Below are 17,496 nucleotides of genomic sequence, written 5' to 3'. Positions count from 1 at the left end.
AGATATTAGAGAGTGTTCTTTTTTCTCAGAATTTTTCAAACACTTGCATGAGCTGTTACAGAGTTCTGCTATATATAAGAAATTGTCAGACTTGCAACACAACAATGCAAAATACCTAGATCATCGCTTCCTTTGCAACTTATTAATGGACTTTAGCATTAGTTGTCTTAGGAGAAATACCCAGTGGCTAACATTCTACTATTTCAAAGTATTTCTGCCAAAATGTCATTGCCCAGGGAATAAAGCTGTGCTTCTCCCCAGCAGATAATTCCTCACAATCTAACAATTTTTGTGAAGCAAATACTGCAGCTTGAGTTGGTGATTCTGTGAAACGTTGCAAATACAAGTCATCTATCATCCAGTTATTTGCTGGCTCCACTTATGGAAGTGGTTAACAACCTGCTCATCTGCCAAACAAACAAAAATATAAACAGGCTGGACTATAAGATTGCAGTTCTATAGAAATGATTGCAGTGGCCAATCCTTGGTGGTGCTTGTAGATATCATAACTACAGGGCAATCATTCTCTGCATGCTTCCATAGTTAGTTTTGAGAGTTAATGACCTGTTCTCTCAGAATTTCCCAAGAACTCCAGACTGTTTTTTTTCTCCATTTAAAGAATTTCAAACACCCTAAAACTTTACTGACAGTCCCTTGGCTGGCATCCTATCCAATACATTGTTTCTAGTAATCTCTTGGTAGTGAGTGGACTTGTTAAATAATACCGTACTGATACTTGACAAATATATAATGTCAGAAATTAACAACCCTGGGCAATCATATAAAATCTCTAAATGCTCCAAGATGTCACCCCATAATCAGCAGAATGCTTTTACACTTCCTGGTGTACGTGTGTTTGGGACTATTGACTGTCATACCACAGAAGGCTCCTCTCCATACAAATCATGTCAGCGTGCTTGACCGTACTACTCTGGCCAAGGAGAGTAAATTCTTACATTAGTTCAGCTGCATTTGACTTTCAAGGGCAACCTCTGAACTCCCAGTGTTTTACTGAGTTATCGGTTTGGGGATTTTTGTTGATTTTTTTTGCTTTGTTTAATAATTTACCACTGCTTAATAGATAAAAGATTATATCAGGGCTGGAAATATCTCTTCTTATTTTAAAGGAAAACAAAACAAAACAAAAAAAAGCAAACAGGATCATAAGTTGGTTCCACCTCATGTCCCTATTGATTCCTTATCAGATGTAAATCTTCTTGATCCTAAACCCCATTTGTGTTCCTGTCTGATGTCTGCAAACATTCCTCCTCACCATGAGATAGTGCCATGCTTCAGGAAATATACTTGTTCGGGAAACTGAAACCCTCCTGAAGCAGACTGGGAGCTGCAAGACATGTAATGTTTTAGATTTTATTTGTCTGATTTGTTAATGTGAAACACGTGTCATAAAATATCTTGGTCATAATATATGACTTCTGTTCTGAAAATCAGGGGAGTTGATAGTTGCTGCTTCATTAATAACAAAGGTTTTGTTAACAGAAAAATAAAATTGCAGCAATTCTTAAAAAATTATATAAGAAATACTGCCTCAGTACAGAAAATGTGATACTGATGTAAGGGTAGTAGGAGAATATCAGAGTTGCATTTGGGCATGCCTGTCACTTACAGTATTTCTCAGGAAAATCATCTCTATTGCCTTGTCCATTTGGCTAAACACAGATGCAACAAAGCAGATTTAATTGTGTTCTACAACATTTCCAGTTCTGATTATAACTGGGTATGTCATGCTTTTAAATGCTGGATAAGCCTCTTCAACTTTAAACATCTTTCCAAATTATAGGGGCAGAAAGAGTTTAACAGTAACTCTCAACTTTCTGCTAGAGTTCTTTCATATGTAGCTGGTGAAGATCTACAGGCACACAGAGCGGTGCTTGTCTTGAGCATCACAGTTAGCCTTTGGCTCATGGCAAAGATGTAGTCTGGCCAGAGGGCGTGAAGAGAAGATAGTCTGAGCACTGTCACTCTCCTGTGGTCAATGATAAGCATTCTATGTGTTTCTCTTGAATGGAACCAAGGTCAGGAGATCTGTTTTCTCTCTAAATTGATGAAATATGTTGAAACCTGATGTGCAGAATCAGCTAATGCTTCATGCCACCTCTTTGTCCAGCAAACTGAAACCGGATGGAGCAGAGATGCTCCTGGGATCCTAACTGGCTGTCATCCTTTCTGCTGCTGTGTTAGCTGATGAGATCTCAGTCTGGACCACAACAAAGTGCATGCAACTCATGACCTCTTGTTCCTTGCTGGGAGAAAACAGCCCGAGGCAATGTTGGCAGAGCTGACACTGCGCAAGTTGTAGAACAGAGCTCCAGCTGCTTTGCTACTGCACATGCTGCTTCCACAATCCACATTTCAGCCCCTTCTTATCTCTCATGGGAGACTGCAATAGGAGTGAAGATGAGGCATCCTTCCTGCCAGTGCAGATGGTGGGGTGGGCAGAGCTGGTATAGTTGAGAAGGGGCCGGGGCTGGGCTGGGCTGCACTGACTGCAAATCTAACTACATAAGCGTCATTTAGACAAATTGCCTCTCCATTTAAAATGAAGAGAATGTAATTGAAAAATGCAATCACATGTCTATAATTGTTCCTTATTTCTTAGAGATTACATTTCTTTTTCAAATATAGCTTGCTGATGATCAGGGATTGGTGTTGATGACAACTGTTGCCATGCCAGTATTCAGTAAGCAAAATGAGACTGTAAGTACTCAGACTATATCTGTCATGTGATAATGGGATGACTGCAGTGAAGTTGCTTTCAGGGACCTACTAAGATTTTAGCCTACTCTAAAAAGTTTTTTGTATCTTCTTTTGTCTGCAGTTAGATTCCCATTATTAGCATAAAAATGTGGACAAATAATCCCAAATAACTATACTGTAGAAACCACAGCAAAATAATGAAACCCTATATCTAGAAAATCTCAGATGACCCTAGGCTTTAGGGTTTTCTTACTTCTATATTACATTTTTACAGGAAATAACCTATACCCTTTTCTTCTTTGCACTGATATGCTTCTATTTCATAGACTTAGAATTTAATTATTCATATGTATATTATATATATATCTGTTTATCTTTACTGATTTAACAATTTATTAAGGAAAATTACACGTACTTTCCCCTTAATGCTTAATCTTTCTCTTTTGTTTATCAAGTGGCAGGTGAAATTGGGAAAGAAGGGAGTAACGTGTTTTTAACAGTCGTTTTTAATTAAAAAACTATTTAGCATGAGGAAGTTTTCTGTTCAGGGACTCAATAGCTATCACAAGTTTTCATGTCTTTTCTATGTAAATTTGCAGATACAGTAGAAAGGAGCAATATTATTGATTAAATGACTGTTTGATCAGATGAGTTGTACCAGTGTCTGCTTTCCCCACTTTTTAAATAATTTGTCTGTTATCTATTCACTTCTGCAGAGTAACTGCAATGTGAAATGAGCAGTGAGAATGTTCATTGTTATTGTGGTTCTGAGTGCATCTTTTATTGTTCGTTTCAGAGATCTAAAGGGATTCTTCTGGGAGTAGTTGGCACAGATGTTCCAGTTAAAGAGCTTTTAAAAACAATTCCAAAATACAAGGTAATACAGAAATGATAATATGTCCTTTATACTCAGTATAATATCTATAATGTAACATAATTATTTAGCATGTTAATATTGTTTATACTGATGTAGCTCCATTATTTCACTCATTTTCCTCAGGAATTTAACTTTGTAGTGTCTGATGGCTAAATGTCATTGGTCCTTAGATCAAGTGCAGTTTTTAATACCAAAATTAATGGCTTGATCTTCACATTTTTGCAGATCACAGTGTGTTCTAGAAGGTAATATAGTAAAATTGGTAATAAAATCAGTGAAATGATTCAACTACACAATATAGCCAGAATACCACACAAAATAACCAGAAATTCATGCTGAAAATTTGCATACCTTTGTATGAAAACTGTACACAAATCTATCCTTAACACGGCTTTAGGCTTCCTGCCTGTGTGTAGCACTTTTTGTCCCAATTCCATGTCCCAGATTAGTGGTCTCCTTGAATTAAAGCAAGTGGCACATTTCAGGAATCTGAACAAGTTCTTGCCTAACCAGACTAGCAGTTCCTTCTTTCCTACCCAGTGTTTGCTAGATGTTTCCCTCTACTTAGTTTTCCAAAGTCAGAGACAACTCTACTATAAAATTCTTAAAAAATAATTATCATAAAAGTTTTCAAAATCTGATGCACTTCATCTGTTGTGAAACTTTTGTGAGTCAGTAAAAGTAGGCTTCAAGCAAAAGAAAAGATGTAATTACTTTTCATTTAAATTTGATGCAATACATTAGTATTTCACTAATACTTTGCTATATACTAATGCTTTACTATAGTGCTGTTTTATTCACAGATGAAAATGAAATTAATGTTTTCCAGTTAACTCCTAGTGGAAATTTTTGTAAGACAAATAAGCACATAACACAATACTGTAGACAGTCTTCACTAAAGAGGCCAGCTCTTGGAATAGCTACATTTTGACATATACCTGTACTGAGCATAAATTTTATGTTATACTTTCCTCTTAATTGGCTGCCATGCTCTCATTTACCGATTTCTGAGAAGGTGGAGTAATAAGTTGACTTGTGAGTGCTTTTGAATATTCCTACATGTTTTTGTAGATAATTTTAGGGGGGAAAAAAATCCTCCTATTGATTTTAATTCTAATTTGAATACATTAGCAATTACCAAATGATTTTGTAGATCAATATGCAGTAACTGGAAAGTTTAAATTAAATGAGAATTTGAATAAAATAATGCATAAAATACTGGCAATAATGTTGATAAAGTGTATTGGAGTAATTCCTGGCACCTGGATCCCACTAGGCTAGATGCTATATCAAACACAGAACAGAAAGGCTGTCCCAGCGGGAAAAAAGTTTGCAGAAGAGGCAACAGATGACTACACACTGATATCAGAACATACTGAACAGAGACATTGCTGGTTAGGATAAATAACAGAGAACAGTCTCAGCACACTAGTCACCAAAGCTAGTTAACTGCAACTTACACTTTTGTGTGTGAAGAAATACAGAATCAGTAGCAGGTAGAAGAGAAAGGAGCAAAATTTGTTCCTTTGCAAAATTTGGAGCAATGAAAACAATCTTTGGAGTAGCCTTCTAGGGAGCTATGGGTAGAGCAAGTTTCATTTGTTATGAGAAGGAAGAAAATGTTGTAGTGGCAGAAATGAAAGCCTGGCTGTGCATGGCTGGATAGAAGAGGCCACATCACAGCGATGTTATTCAGAAATCATCTGTAAGATTTGGACATAATCTGAATGCAAGAACCTAGAGAGAGCATGGGGCCTGAATAACAGTTATTGCAGCAGAGTTAGAGTTATTCAGTAAAGGTGAAGCTAGGCAGGAAAATTAAAATTTCTGGGTTTGTCATATGATTTTATATTTTTTAAGGCCTAGTTTTCTATGGAAGTAATATACAGTCCTCTTTCTGAATATTAGACATTTTATTTGAAGGTACATTTTATATTGCAGGATGTAATGCAAGAGAGGATTATTACATGAGGCACCAATATCATGCAATACAGTTAGGTTAGTGGAATCACTTGAGTTATAACTTCCAGTCTCACATACTATAAACATCTCTGAACAGTAAAAAGGCCATGCAATTGCAAGAGCATAATCACCCCTGGGACCCATTCCTGTAGAGGCCGCATGTGAAATAAAATTCACACAGGGATATAAAATGATTGATTGGAAATAGAATTCTGCTGACCTGAAATTCTCTCAGCTTGGATGAGGTGGATTTTATGCTGATGAAGATGAATAATAACAATAAGCTATTTTCAGTAGTCATTATCTAGACTAAACGTCCCCAGATGTCAGTGGCAGTTTCTCCTGAATAAGGTAGGGTTGGATTTAGTAATACTTACCTTTCATGTGGCATTTCACAGCAGCTAGAAAAAGTTTTTTTGTTTCTGAATCTGTCATTTAAAGACGAAGTTCAAGGTTTAAGATGGCAATACTTCTGTAAGTGGTAGTATCTCTGAAACTAAAGCATTTTAAGTGCAGAGAGTGTGCAGTTTCATATATTGCACAACACAATAAAATACTACATTTGGAGTCTGGGTATGCTTCAAATAGGCAAATATTTTTTTCCAGTGAAGTATACCACCCACATTTGTTTCCTTACCTGACTTCCATTGCTTGGATGTCATTCTGCAGTTATCAACACAGACAATTATACTTGAGATCTGACAGCCAACAGCTAGTTCACTTGTCATACTATAATAGGTAAAATATGTCCACTGTTATTATTTAGGTTATCCCTCCTTTATGAAGAGATGCCAAGAACATATCACCTTCTATTACTTTCACTGAAGTTTATTGCTTTAGGAAAACCACTAATTTATGAAACAATCTTCTATATGGCAGATACAGTTGACCATAAACAATCATTCACAGAGAGATGGTAAAATCTACCTGGTATGTCATCTCTATGACCTTGCCATAATATCATACTCTGGTTTATATTTCCAGAAAATTACAGAAGCCAGCAGTGTTGCTGTCCGACTTGCCTCTTAGAAATGATTCTGACTTGTCAGCCTTGCTCATGTTGCTTTATGCCAGACAAATTCCTAAGGACCCACTTCAGCAAAGCATTTAAGAATGTACTAAAGTAAAATAAAGAGGTTGTTGGTAGTGAGAAATGTAAAGTAAATACCAAAGCAAGATGGTTCTGGAGTTTTGGGTTTGGTTTGTTTGTTTCTTTTTTAATACCTCAGTGCATTGAGATACTTAAATAAAGTTATATGGGATGTTGTAGTATGTTACTTCAGAACTGAAAAGAAATGAGTGAGAGAGTGAGAAGTACTCTTTGCATGGTAAAAGTTACATACTGAAGCTGCAGAAAGTTCTACATTAGCATCAAATTTATGCTAAGAAGGGATGTTTGAATGACCACATGAATGATTTGAAGGTACATTTAGAGCATTCAGTGAGTGCTATCAACTGTGTAATAGGCATATTGTTAAAAGAGTAGTATTGTTATTTAAATAAGTATAGTGCCAAATTTGATTACATATACCATTAGGCCCCATAAATCATTTTATTGCTCTCAAATGATCTCCCATAGTTCCATTTGGTACAAATATGTAAACTTTCAGGATTTTCTTTAGTAGAAATATGCCGCCTTCTGTGGCTCCAGATGAACTTGAAAACGGAGAGGTAAAACGTCTTTAAAACTGGAAGATGTAAATATCACATATGACAGGCCACTGCTTGTTCAGTACCATTGATTTAAATGATTCTTTTACAACATCTCTTGAACAAGTGAAGTAAGCTAAACCTAGCCACTCCTGGGAATATGTGAATTTACTAAATTCCAGTATCCCTTTGCTTTGGCACATGCTGTGGGGTATGCCACATGCCATGGTGTCTCATATATATGTGTATATCTAATTCACTCTAAAGCACATAGAAATAAGTGCCCTAGATAGCAAAGTGTGTGTGACATTTTAAAATTGTGCTTTATGCTGTATTCATCACAATGACAGGTTCTCATTTTCACAAAATGTCAAGGATCGGAGCTTTGCGTATGTTATAATGAAATACTATGTGGACAAGGGTTATGAATGCCAGCTTTAAGCCCTGGATAACTAAATTCTTATCTGATTTTTTGTTAAAGAATTTACTGGACACCATGCTAATTAGTATTTCTTTCTCATTTACTCTTACAGTTAGGTATTCATGGATATGCTTTTGCAATTACAAACAACGGATATATTTTGACTCATCCAGAACTTAGGCCTTTGGTAAGAATACTATTTACTGATCTATTTTATTTAGCTATATATGTTGCATTTGTTTTTCTTTTAGTGTGAATAATGTAATATGAATTCAAAAATTAAATGCAACAGATCAGTTACTTTATATCGCATTAAAACACATTATAATTCTTGGTAAATTTACCTCTGGAAACAAAGGTTAGCATGAAAAAAATCAAGAAAAAATAAATATACAAGTTGTTTCTGCAAAAGATGCAGGCCTCCATTACTGCAAAACGGCAAAGCCAAAAATTGCTATAATTATGTTCATTTTATGTTGAAATGGAATGCCGGAATGCTCTATTGCTATGTAATAACCCCTATTTGTCATGTTAAAGTGTTAAAGCTAATTTAATATATGTGCAGAAATTTCAATAAAGCATATTCTTAAGCAAAATAGGGGCACAAGGGATTTTTGTACTAAAAGAGAAATAGCAGCAAATTTTACCTTTAGTTTCCCTTATCATCTTGTTTGCATTAATCACAGTAAGAAAAATAGAAGTGCCTGTTTCACAAATGTTTATCAACTTAACACCCTAGAGAACTGGTACATTCTTGATTGCATCATTGTTTAGGAACAGCATTTGCAAGTGTTCCATCACTATCAACTCTTAGCAAAGCATGGGTATTAATAATTCCACTGCTATATACACATGGATGCCATATGTATTTCTCATGCAGGCACTTCAAGTAATGTCCGATTTCAACAATATTTTAGTAGAAAGCAGAACTATTAATTGGATGGATAATTTAATATAAAAATAAAATTATTGAAAAGCATGATTTATGAAGTCGTTAGCATATCTGATGTTTTTATTCAGCAAAAGAATTTGTCTTTCTAAGATTGGTAATTACGAATTACACAGTTAACATTTGTACTTGCACTTATTGTTTCCTCATTTATTTTTTAACTGGAGTAGAGCTTATGAAAAGTTCAGCGGGGTCTTCCATGGGTGAATGGAAAAACATTTTATCAGTAACTTCACAGTAAACTGGACGCACAATCTAATGGCAAAGCAGACATTATAGTATCTTGGAAGGAATTTTAAAATAAATGGTTTAATTGCCATTTTTCTTCTAAGAATATCACCCATGATTCTGGAAGGTACAATTTTTCACAACTGTGGAAAGGAAAACAACACCTGTAGAGAATTTGGCAAATTACTGACCAATAAGTAATGCAATTCTCAGAAATGGCTCTTGCAAATTATCCCACTGGCTTTTTCACCATTCCAGTGGTGAGTAACTAAAGCTATGGATCCAGGTATAGACAGCTCAGACCCCAGTCACTTAAGTTAACATGCTCCAGTGACCGTGCTTTTTTTACTTGACACTCCCCACAGCTGATTTCCCATTATGAATGTGTATCTTCCTGTTTTATGGGAATTACGACCTCTGCTACCCAAATATATTATCATGAGGGAGTGAAAAACTTCCACCCTTGGTAGAAGCAGTTTACTCTTAAGGAAGATAGAAGACTCTAAACTGATCCCTAAGCATTTCACCCCTCACTCAAAATCTGTTTTGTCTCCACAAGATATTACATACTTGACAAGTATGTAAGTGTAGGATTTTTGAGATTGATTCACCACACCTAGACCCATATAGCCCAGAATCTCATTTCCAGCAGTGTCCAACATGAGATTGTTCCTGAAGATGCAGGAATTGAGTAAGAGTATGTGGAAAATCTCGCAGCAGTCAGTATAACTTTTAAGAGTTTCAGATACTGCTCATAAACATTTGATTATGACATTTTAACATTAAGACTTATTAGAGTGGATACTTCTGATATCCATACTAACGTACGCCTTTTCGTCAGTCTGCTTGACTTCTCATAGTAGTGATTTTTCATATTGTAACCATTTTATGCACAGTTTTTATTTTGAATTAGATTTCAAAATTGCATTAGAAGTACTTCTTATATTATGAACATGGAAAGCAGAAGCTCCTGATCTATTTTCTTTGTTTCCATTTCGTGTAATAATTTGTGATTGTTCTCATTGAATCTTCTCATCACAATAAACAACCAATACTTTCAGTCTTGCGTAATGTGTTTCTACTCTTTTCTGCATTTCGGCATTTTGTTGTCATGTTCTCTGTATTTTTCTGACCTCTTATTTATCCATTTTTCCATGTTCTTTCCTTTTCTGACTGAGATTGCCCACTGAGCTTTATTTGGTAACCATAGCAGAGAAGAGGCAGCAACAGGGGCTGTACAAAACCTTCTTAGAGCACCTGCACCTTCAGGTCTCTGCATCTTCACTGCCTTGTTACCTCAGCTAACTCATCGATGTCAGCTGACTATTTGTGTAACTTTCCTTTTACCTCACATCCAGCTGCACCACAGACATAACCTAAAAATTGTTTAAAGGAGCCAAAGTTACAAGCACGCTGACTAGATCTAAAATTTGACTGTCATAGCATTCTGTATCTTTTCCTACAATTTGCTATTTGAAAATTTATATTAGAATATTAATTCACCCCTGGGGTTAAAATGATGACATAAATGTTGTGCTTTAATGTAAATTTTTATGTTAAACTTTTTTTTTTTTTTTGGTGGGAAATGCCAGTGTGGGGAGAAGTTGTCTTCAAAATATGTAGCTGTTGCAATGGAAAATGTGATAGGGGATTGTTTTTAGTTCATGATTGGACACTACCTTCAGAATATTTTTTCTTATCTCTGTATGTATTAAAATCCAGGGGTTTTTTAATATCTCATTCCAAATTGGATATAAATGCATTGTTTTTCATAGCATTCCCCAACTTTCATAATACTAAAATCATGACTTGGTCTTGATTCCTAAAAATGCTTTTGAAATCTTCAGGTATCACAGGTACACCAGACAACTTATATTTGCAAGCCACAGGAATACATCTTTGAAAGTTCCCTATCTACATTGCAAGAGTTTGACAACACACATATTTGCTGTACTGTCCCTTTTTCTTCTGGCAAATCACTTCCTTCAAAAATATTAGTATTTGTTCATTACAGAATAAATATTTTAATAAACAGAAGGTCATGAAATCCATGAACAGTGGATAGCTTTAAGTTAGACTGACAAAGGGTGTTACCCTCTTTCCCTGTTTCTGTTACGGTGGCATGGTTTAATGAGGCAAAAGATGGTTTTCTGTTACTATCCCTCACCCCAGTGTACATCTTGAAGGCACTTATTTCATTACCTTATACAACAGTCTCTCTTTTTAAAATCAAAATGTTGGGCAGTAGCCCATAAGCTGTCAACCACAGGGAACTCACTGTGATATATTCATGGTCTGTTCATGTCATTTTTTTGGAAGAGTAATTTTTACCTCTGGGTTCTGTCAGTACTGCGTAATGGGAGTCTTCTGTTGATTTCAGTGGAGTTTTTGAGAGTGAAGTGATTGCTGGCTTGGACCCTTAGATTAATATTGCAGGCCGAATCCTGATACCATTGTAAGTAGTGGCAAACATTCCATGAAATTTGTGACAGTAAGTATGTGAAAATAGGCACGTAGGACTGGAATTAGATAGTTCACCAAAGATATTATCTAAAATTATTTGGGTGGGTTAGAGTTTACATTCAGAGTTACATCAATTACTGTGCTGATCCACATTGGTTTATATTGCTATTATATTTTCCTGTGGTGATGTAACGCTAGAATATTACCAGACTTCTGAGTTACTAACCCCAGCGGCCATATCTGTTAGTTCTGAAGCTGACATGCTGCTTTTTAAGGAGTTGTCTTACGGGACGCTGAGCAGACAGGCAGGATAGCAAACAGTCGCTGAGGAAGAGTGCTTCCTGTTGCACCAGATTTTTATCTTATGCTGACCAGTATATTTAATCATTAAGCTAGCTACATTTTTGTGCTGATTATCCTATTGGGTTTATGTTTAAAAATGTTTTTCTTGGAGATTTCCTCTCTTGTTCCTTCTGCTTTTTTTTGGAATAAACTTGGCTTTCAGTTAGGATGACTGGTTGCGTGTGCATGGGCAGCTGGTGGGAGTAATTGGAGGAGAAAGAGGAAAGTATTTTCTAGATACTTAGAAGGTACTTGTAGAGGTTTAGGACAGCTGCTGAAGTATCGCCCAGACTTCCAACTCCGTGCTGGTTGGAAGTTTTCATGGGTGACTGTTGCCATTGAGGGACTGGAAAGAACTTGTGGTTACATTCTTCCCCAAAGGGCACGTTACTAGAGTGATGAGTCTTGACAAACAACTTAATAAATCATGATAATCAAGCAATAAGGAATCCCTTGGAAATTTTTTCAGGAGAATAAAGAGAGATTGCATGTGAGGCCTTGCCGGTTACATGATTGAGTGTAACTTACCGGTACGTTTCACACACACAGAAACTGATTTTATCTCCCTTCCTTTTGTTGCCCTTTTCTTGCCGATCCACCTTGGGCTGAGCCATCCCTTTCTCCCCGCGCTGACCGGCTGTCCCTTCGGGCGGGGCCCGGGGCAGGCGGCGTCCCCGGTGGCTCCCGCGGGTCGGGCCGGGGGCGGGGGGGGCGCGGGCGGGCGGCGCCGCGGCTGCGCTGCGCGGGAGGCGCCATGCGGTGGCGCCCCAGCACCGCCGGGCGGGGTCTGCTGCGGCGCGCGGGCACGCGGAGCCGGGCGGAGGAGGGGGGGAGGCCGCAGTGCGAACCCCCCTGTTAGAATCCGGAAACTTGCCTCAGCTGGAATTTAAATGAAAAGAACGCCTTTGACATCTTTCTGCTGCATTTCGAAGCCCTTTTTTTTTTTTTTTTTTTTTTTTTTTTAAATTACATAGCGAGTAAATTTCAAATGTTTCTACGCATTATGCCCTTTTTAGGACGCATCTCCTAAAAAAATATTCCAGTGGTAACTCAAGAAACTATAGCTGATGGTGTTGATAGTGCAATTTTAAAAAATATTTCTGTATCAAAATGCTCCTATATGCTGCATTTTGATTAAAAGTCTATATTTTCACAGAGTAGTATTTTATTTTTCACGAGAGAGTATTTTAAATCATATGATTTAATTTTGAATTTTATATTTAGTTTAAAACCACGTCTTATTGCTTAGACAAAAATGAATCGTTTGGAAGTTCAAAAGTGAATTTTGAGATTTTCAAGGCAATAACTTGGTTTCGGAGGCTCCTTACACATACTTGAAACGTGTACATGAGGACAAAGTTTTTCTTAGCAAGAGTTATGTCAGATTTAATTGCTTGCTTTTCGGTATCCTGTTAGCACTTGCAGTGTGCTAGGTGTTACTCCATTAAATTTTAAAATGCAAAATACGTCATGATGATGTTACAATTTGCCAAAGAAATGAGTTTACTGAATGTAAAGGAAGGGTAATAAACAAGTGATAAATATTCTTTGCATACATTGTGGCTGATTGCTCGTGGCTGTAACTGCCACTGCGTAGTCCGTTAAATGTTGGTGCCAGAGGAAATCTGCTTTTTTAGGAAAGTGTAGTGGGATTACGGAGAAATTAAAGAATGCCACTGAAAGATCAATGTCTACCATAATCACAGATTGACACCTTTGTGAATTTTATCTGGTGTTAGGGGTTTTTACTGTTGCCTCTCAGTCCTAATGTTTGTGTGGTTTTCAGTGAATAATAGCAAGATTGCTAGTAGATTTTGTGAAGTCTGTGGCTTTTTTGATTCGTAGTTGGCAACAAAATTTGTGTTTTTGTTCAGGGAGTAAAAAAGGGATTTTGTGTTCAGTGATTATTAGGTTCATTTAGGGTAGAATACTTGAAGTTCCTGAACAAGAGGCTCAAGTTCCTTAATTAAAGAAAATATGCATTTAAAGACAAATGCATATGTTATGGAATATTATTGCATCTTTTATTCAGATTCTACCTTTTTTTGGTAAATGTAAGATTAAGAATGTGTTATGGTTCATGAATTAATCTAATAACATCCATGATGACTGAGGACTTTGTATTATTTGTGAGTTTAAATCAAAATCCTTTTTCTCTCTGAGAAGTTGAAGGCATATATTCCTACTCTTGGTATAAGTTCTGGAAGGCTAGTAATAGTGATTTTTTTGAATGGCTATATGTGAATATTCTTTTTATCAGTAAACCAATTCAATTGATACATTGCTTTCTTTAAAATTATGCACATCTTTAATTTGATCAGTCTTAACAGGAAAAGTTATACATAGAAACCAAAGCCCATGTATATAGTGCAATACCCTCACCTCAATATATTGGTGGTTTAGCTGCCTGAGTAAGCTACCATTTTAAACTTAGAATGTTGACTGTCATGATAGAACGTATTAAGCTAGAGGACCTGGAGTATTTAAAGATTGCTAGATCAGTATTAAGTCTTTTGTAGCTGTAAATTCTGGGAAAATTTGTTTCTCCTAATATAGAAAAACAGAGAAATCCAAGTCTCGGGGGAAACATTAATGCCCCACTTAAGCAGTGTTAGCCTTTCATAAGCAGCAAATCTCATTTCTCTCTGGGGAGTCCCGCCTGGAACGTAAGATAACCTACACTTACCCTTGCTTTATTCAGCGACTCCATAAAACTCTACAGCTGTAGCTGACAGCAGAATATTTAAATGATTTGAACAGTGTAAATGCCTCACGTTCATTTAAATAACTGAAGAATTCAATCACTTGAATGCCAATGATTATTCCTATTGGAGTTTACATTTCAAAAAAGACAGCCCATCTGAATCCCTGTGAGAGCATTAAATTGCTATCTAATTAGAAGTGCAAAATTACATATATTTAAAAGATAATTAAAGGTTTGAAGGCTGTTGAATAACTGGTTGTACATATAAATGAATCACTGAAAATTTGTTAGCAATATGTGAAGCTTTTATTCTTTGCTTTCAGCTTTGAAGTTAGGTATAACTGAGCTCATGGGTTTAAGTCTGGTAGTATTAAGATAAAGGCAGATGTTTTTAATTATTTCTACTCAAACTCCAAATAATTATAAGCAGCTGCCAGTTTTACATAATCCCAAATGATAAGGTCCTGAGAATGCAAATAAAATCCTAAATGGAGGGGTTGTGTTTTTCAGTGGAGTAAATCACATACATGTCGCATTGCTAACCAACTGAAATCCACCTGAAAATGTGAGTTTAGCCGAAATACTCTTTGTCCAGTCTGTAGGTGTGTGATTGAAATTGGTTTTTGTATTTGCTTTTGCCTCACCCTGTATATTTCCAGGGTTTGTTTCATGAATTTAAACATTACTGCACCATTTGTAATGCAAACATATTATGAGTGTAAGTAGACAGAATAATTTAACGTGTGGCATGAGAATTATTTTCTTCTGTTACTGTGCTAGAGGGTTCCTCTGTGTACGTGGTACATCTAATTATTCCTACTTTTTCTCTGCCTGGAAACTTAGAATTGCATTATTCTCTTTTCCCTAGCAAATGACATGGCTCCTGTTAGCTTTTCTCTGCAGTATTTCTGCAAATTTTTATAGTGTGGCAGTTTTTCACTGCCATCTGGCATGAAAAATCAGTCCAAAATAACCGTTTTTTACTGCCAACCATAATCTAGGAACTTCTGGATTAACATTTTAAATAATAGGCTTGTCATGAAAATCTCTCTTTGGAAAAGGAAGTTGTTCTTCCTATTTTCCTAAGAAAATCAAGATATTACATTTTTAAATATTAAAGAGAAGCAGCTTTGTATAGAAGGCAACTTTGGTTTTAACTGGACACCTGTGTGTTCTACAAATTCAAGATTAAGGGTAGATCAATAAAAGATCATTTAAGGCCGCATACTAGATGCAAATCATGAAATAAAAATGTCACAAAAGACAAATCAGGATCATGTGAGCAAGAAATAATATCCAAATCAAATATAGAACTTAAAAGTCAAGCTGTAGTGATTTATATTGAGATAGGCTGCTGCTTCACATGTATCCCCAGGAAGAATGTTTTGGACCTATGTAGCACATAGTGAATGAAAGCTTAGTTGCTGCAGATGGTGTTACATACACAGGTGAAGCAGTGAAGGGAATTTTTCACTACTGGGGTGTCTTGGGTTTTGGTTGGGGTTTTTTATTTTTTTTTAAATATCAGAGTATAAATCAGTTTACTGAAGTGATCTCTTCCCCTGTCTTCTCATAACTTTCCAACTGTATTTTCCATTACCTTGTCTTTGTCTCATAGTATTTAAACGCTAAGCATTTTATGACAGAAGTATTATTTTATTAATGGACTAATGTTGAAGAACTTAATCCATATTTAAAGTAATTTGCAGTTTGGAATTATTAAAATCTTTGCTGAAAAGTAGGAAGGAAGTGCCTCCCTACCCTTCCTTTCTGTGCACGTTTACACAGCAGAGTGGCATGGCTCTTTTTGCAGAAGTGCCTCACTCGGGGACATACCCCCCTTTGCAGCCAGGAAAGGAAGCAGCAGTTACTCCTGCCTTATTCTGTGCAAAGAGCAAAGAAGACACACTTGAAGGACTGGTGAAAGAACCAGATGATTCTGCTTCTAAAGTTGGTGTAAACTGAGCTTTCCCCTTGCAGTCCCCTCAATAATGAATGGTGTGACTCAGTAGCAATTTATGCTAAGGTGGGTAGCTGGTAAAGGTCTCGGTATCAACCATTGCATTGACCATGTAAAGTCAGGCTCAATGCAGTTTCCATTCAAACAGCTGTGGTCTTTGCATTATGTCAATCAGATCTACACTAAGCAATAAATAAGTGGTAGCATTAGCATCCAGAATCTTAGAGAAGGGAGGTAGCTGAATAACTGGCCAGACCAGGGAACTGCAATAATGACAGTGTATTCAGTCTCTGTCTGTTTATTTAAAACTGTATGGAAAAGTCTGTAATTTTAGTTAATGATACTTTTCCTCTGATATTTGTTCATTCAACCTTTCCTATCAAACTTTGTAGACAAGAATACCTTTACAGAATGGCTTAATGTAAGTTACAGTTATTCATTCAATTATATTGTGTATTTAATTATGTAGAATTCAAGCTCAGCAAAACGTATTTCCATATGTTCAGGTTTGTCTCCTCTAAACAAACAAATTGGGATCATTCTCAAATCCTGTTTAGAGTAATATATTATCCTAATTTTGAAGTACTAATCCAAAAATATGAAAATTAATACTATGCTTTAAAATTGGAGGAGTTTTCCTTACTTTTGTACATAGGAGATTAGTTTGGCAAGGAAGAGCTTTCCCTTGAAATTATTTTACCTCTCTAGCTTTTGGTTGTTTAGTAGATACTTTCTTGCTATAATATTTTCTCACAGATAATTCCACAAGTGTGGCTAAGCAAGTTTGCTAAAATCTATTGATGCTTCCAAGGCTGCTATCACAGCAACTTACTCTCTCCTACCTCCCCATTATCCAGATGGAGCACGTCTGAGAAATTCCAATCACCTTAGACCCAAGGCTTGCAGCTGTTAAGATGTAGCTTGCTCCCTCCGTGATCAGATTGCTACACTCTGGCTTTATAAACACGTGGCAGGTCATATTCAATGCAGATGGTCTGGGACTGCTTGTGTTAAAAAAAAAATGTAAATAAATAAAATATCAAAGCAAAGAGTTTAATAATGGCACATGTAAATGGTTGTATATGGGGTGGTGAAAAAATGTGATTCAGTCTTTAAACAGTACTCATCACATGTTGTTTGAATCATCCAGTGCTATAAGAGTTTGGCCAAGCCTCAAATAAAAGATACTGAGTAAGATAAAGCTCATTCTGATTACCAAACA

General features: G+C 36.3%; 1 protein-coding gene across 1 annotated transcript in view; it reads left to right on the top strand.

The window, feature by feature from the left end:
• Nucleotides 1-17,496, top strand: part of CACNA2D3 (calcium voltage-gated channel auxiliary subunit alpha2delta 3) — a 468,701-nt gene that overhangs the window by 347,238 nt on the left and 103,967 nt on the right. Inside the window, exons 15-17 of the mRNA XM_074879359.1 lie at nt 2,647-2,718; nt 3,515-3,595; nt 7,741-7,815. Coding sequence (XP_074735460.1) covers nt 2,647-2,718; nt 3,515-3,595; nt 7,741-7,815 — 228 coding nt within the window. The remainder of the gene's footprint in view (nt 1-2,646; nt 2,719-3,514; nt 3,596-7,740; nt 7,816-17,496) is intronic.

Source organism: Strix uralensis, chromosome 10 (assembly GCF_047716275.1).
Source record: "Strix uralensis isolate ZFMK-TIS-50842 chromosome 10, bStrUra1, whole genome shotgun sequence".
NCBI lineage: Eukaryota > Metazoa > Chordata > Aves > Strigiformes > Strigidae > Strix > Strix uralensis.
This window is presented reverse-complemented; position numbering and strand designations above follow the sequence as displayed.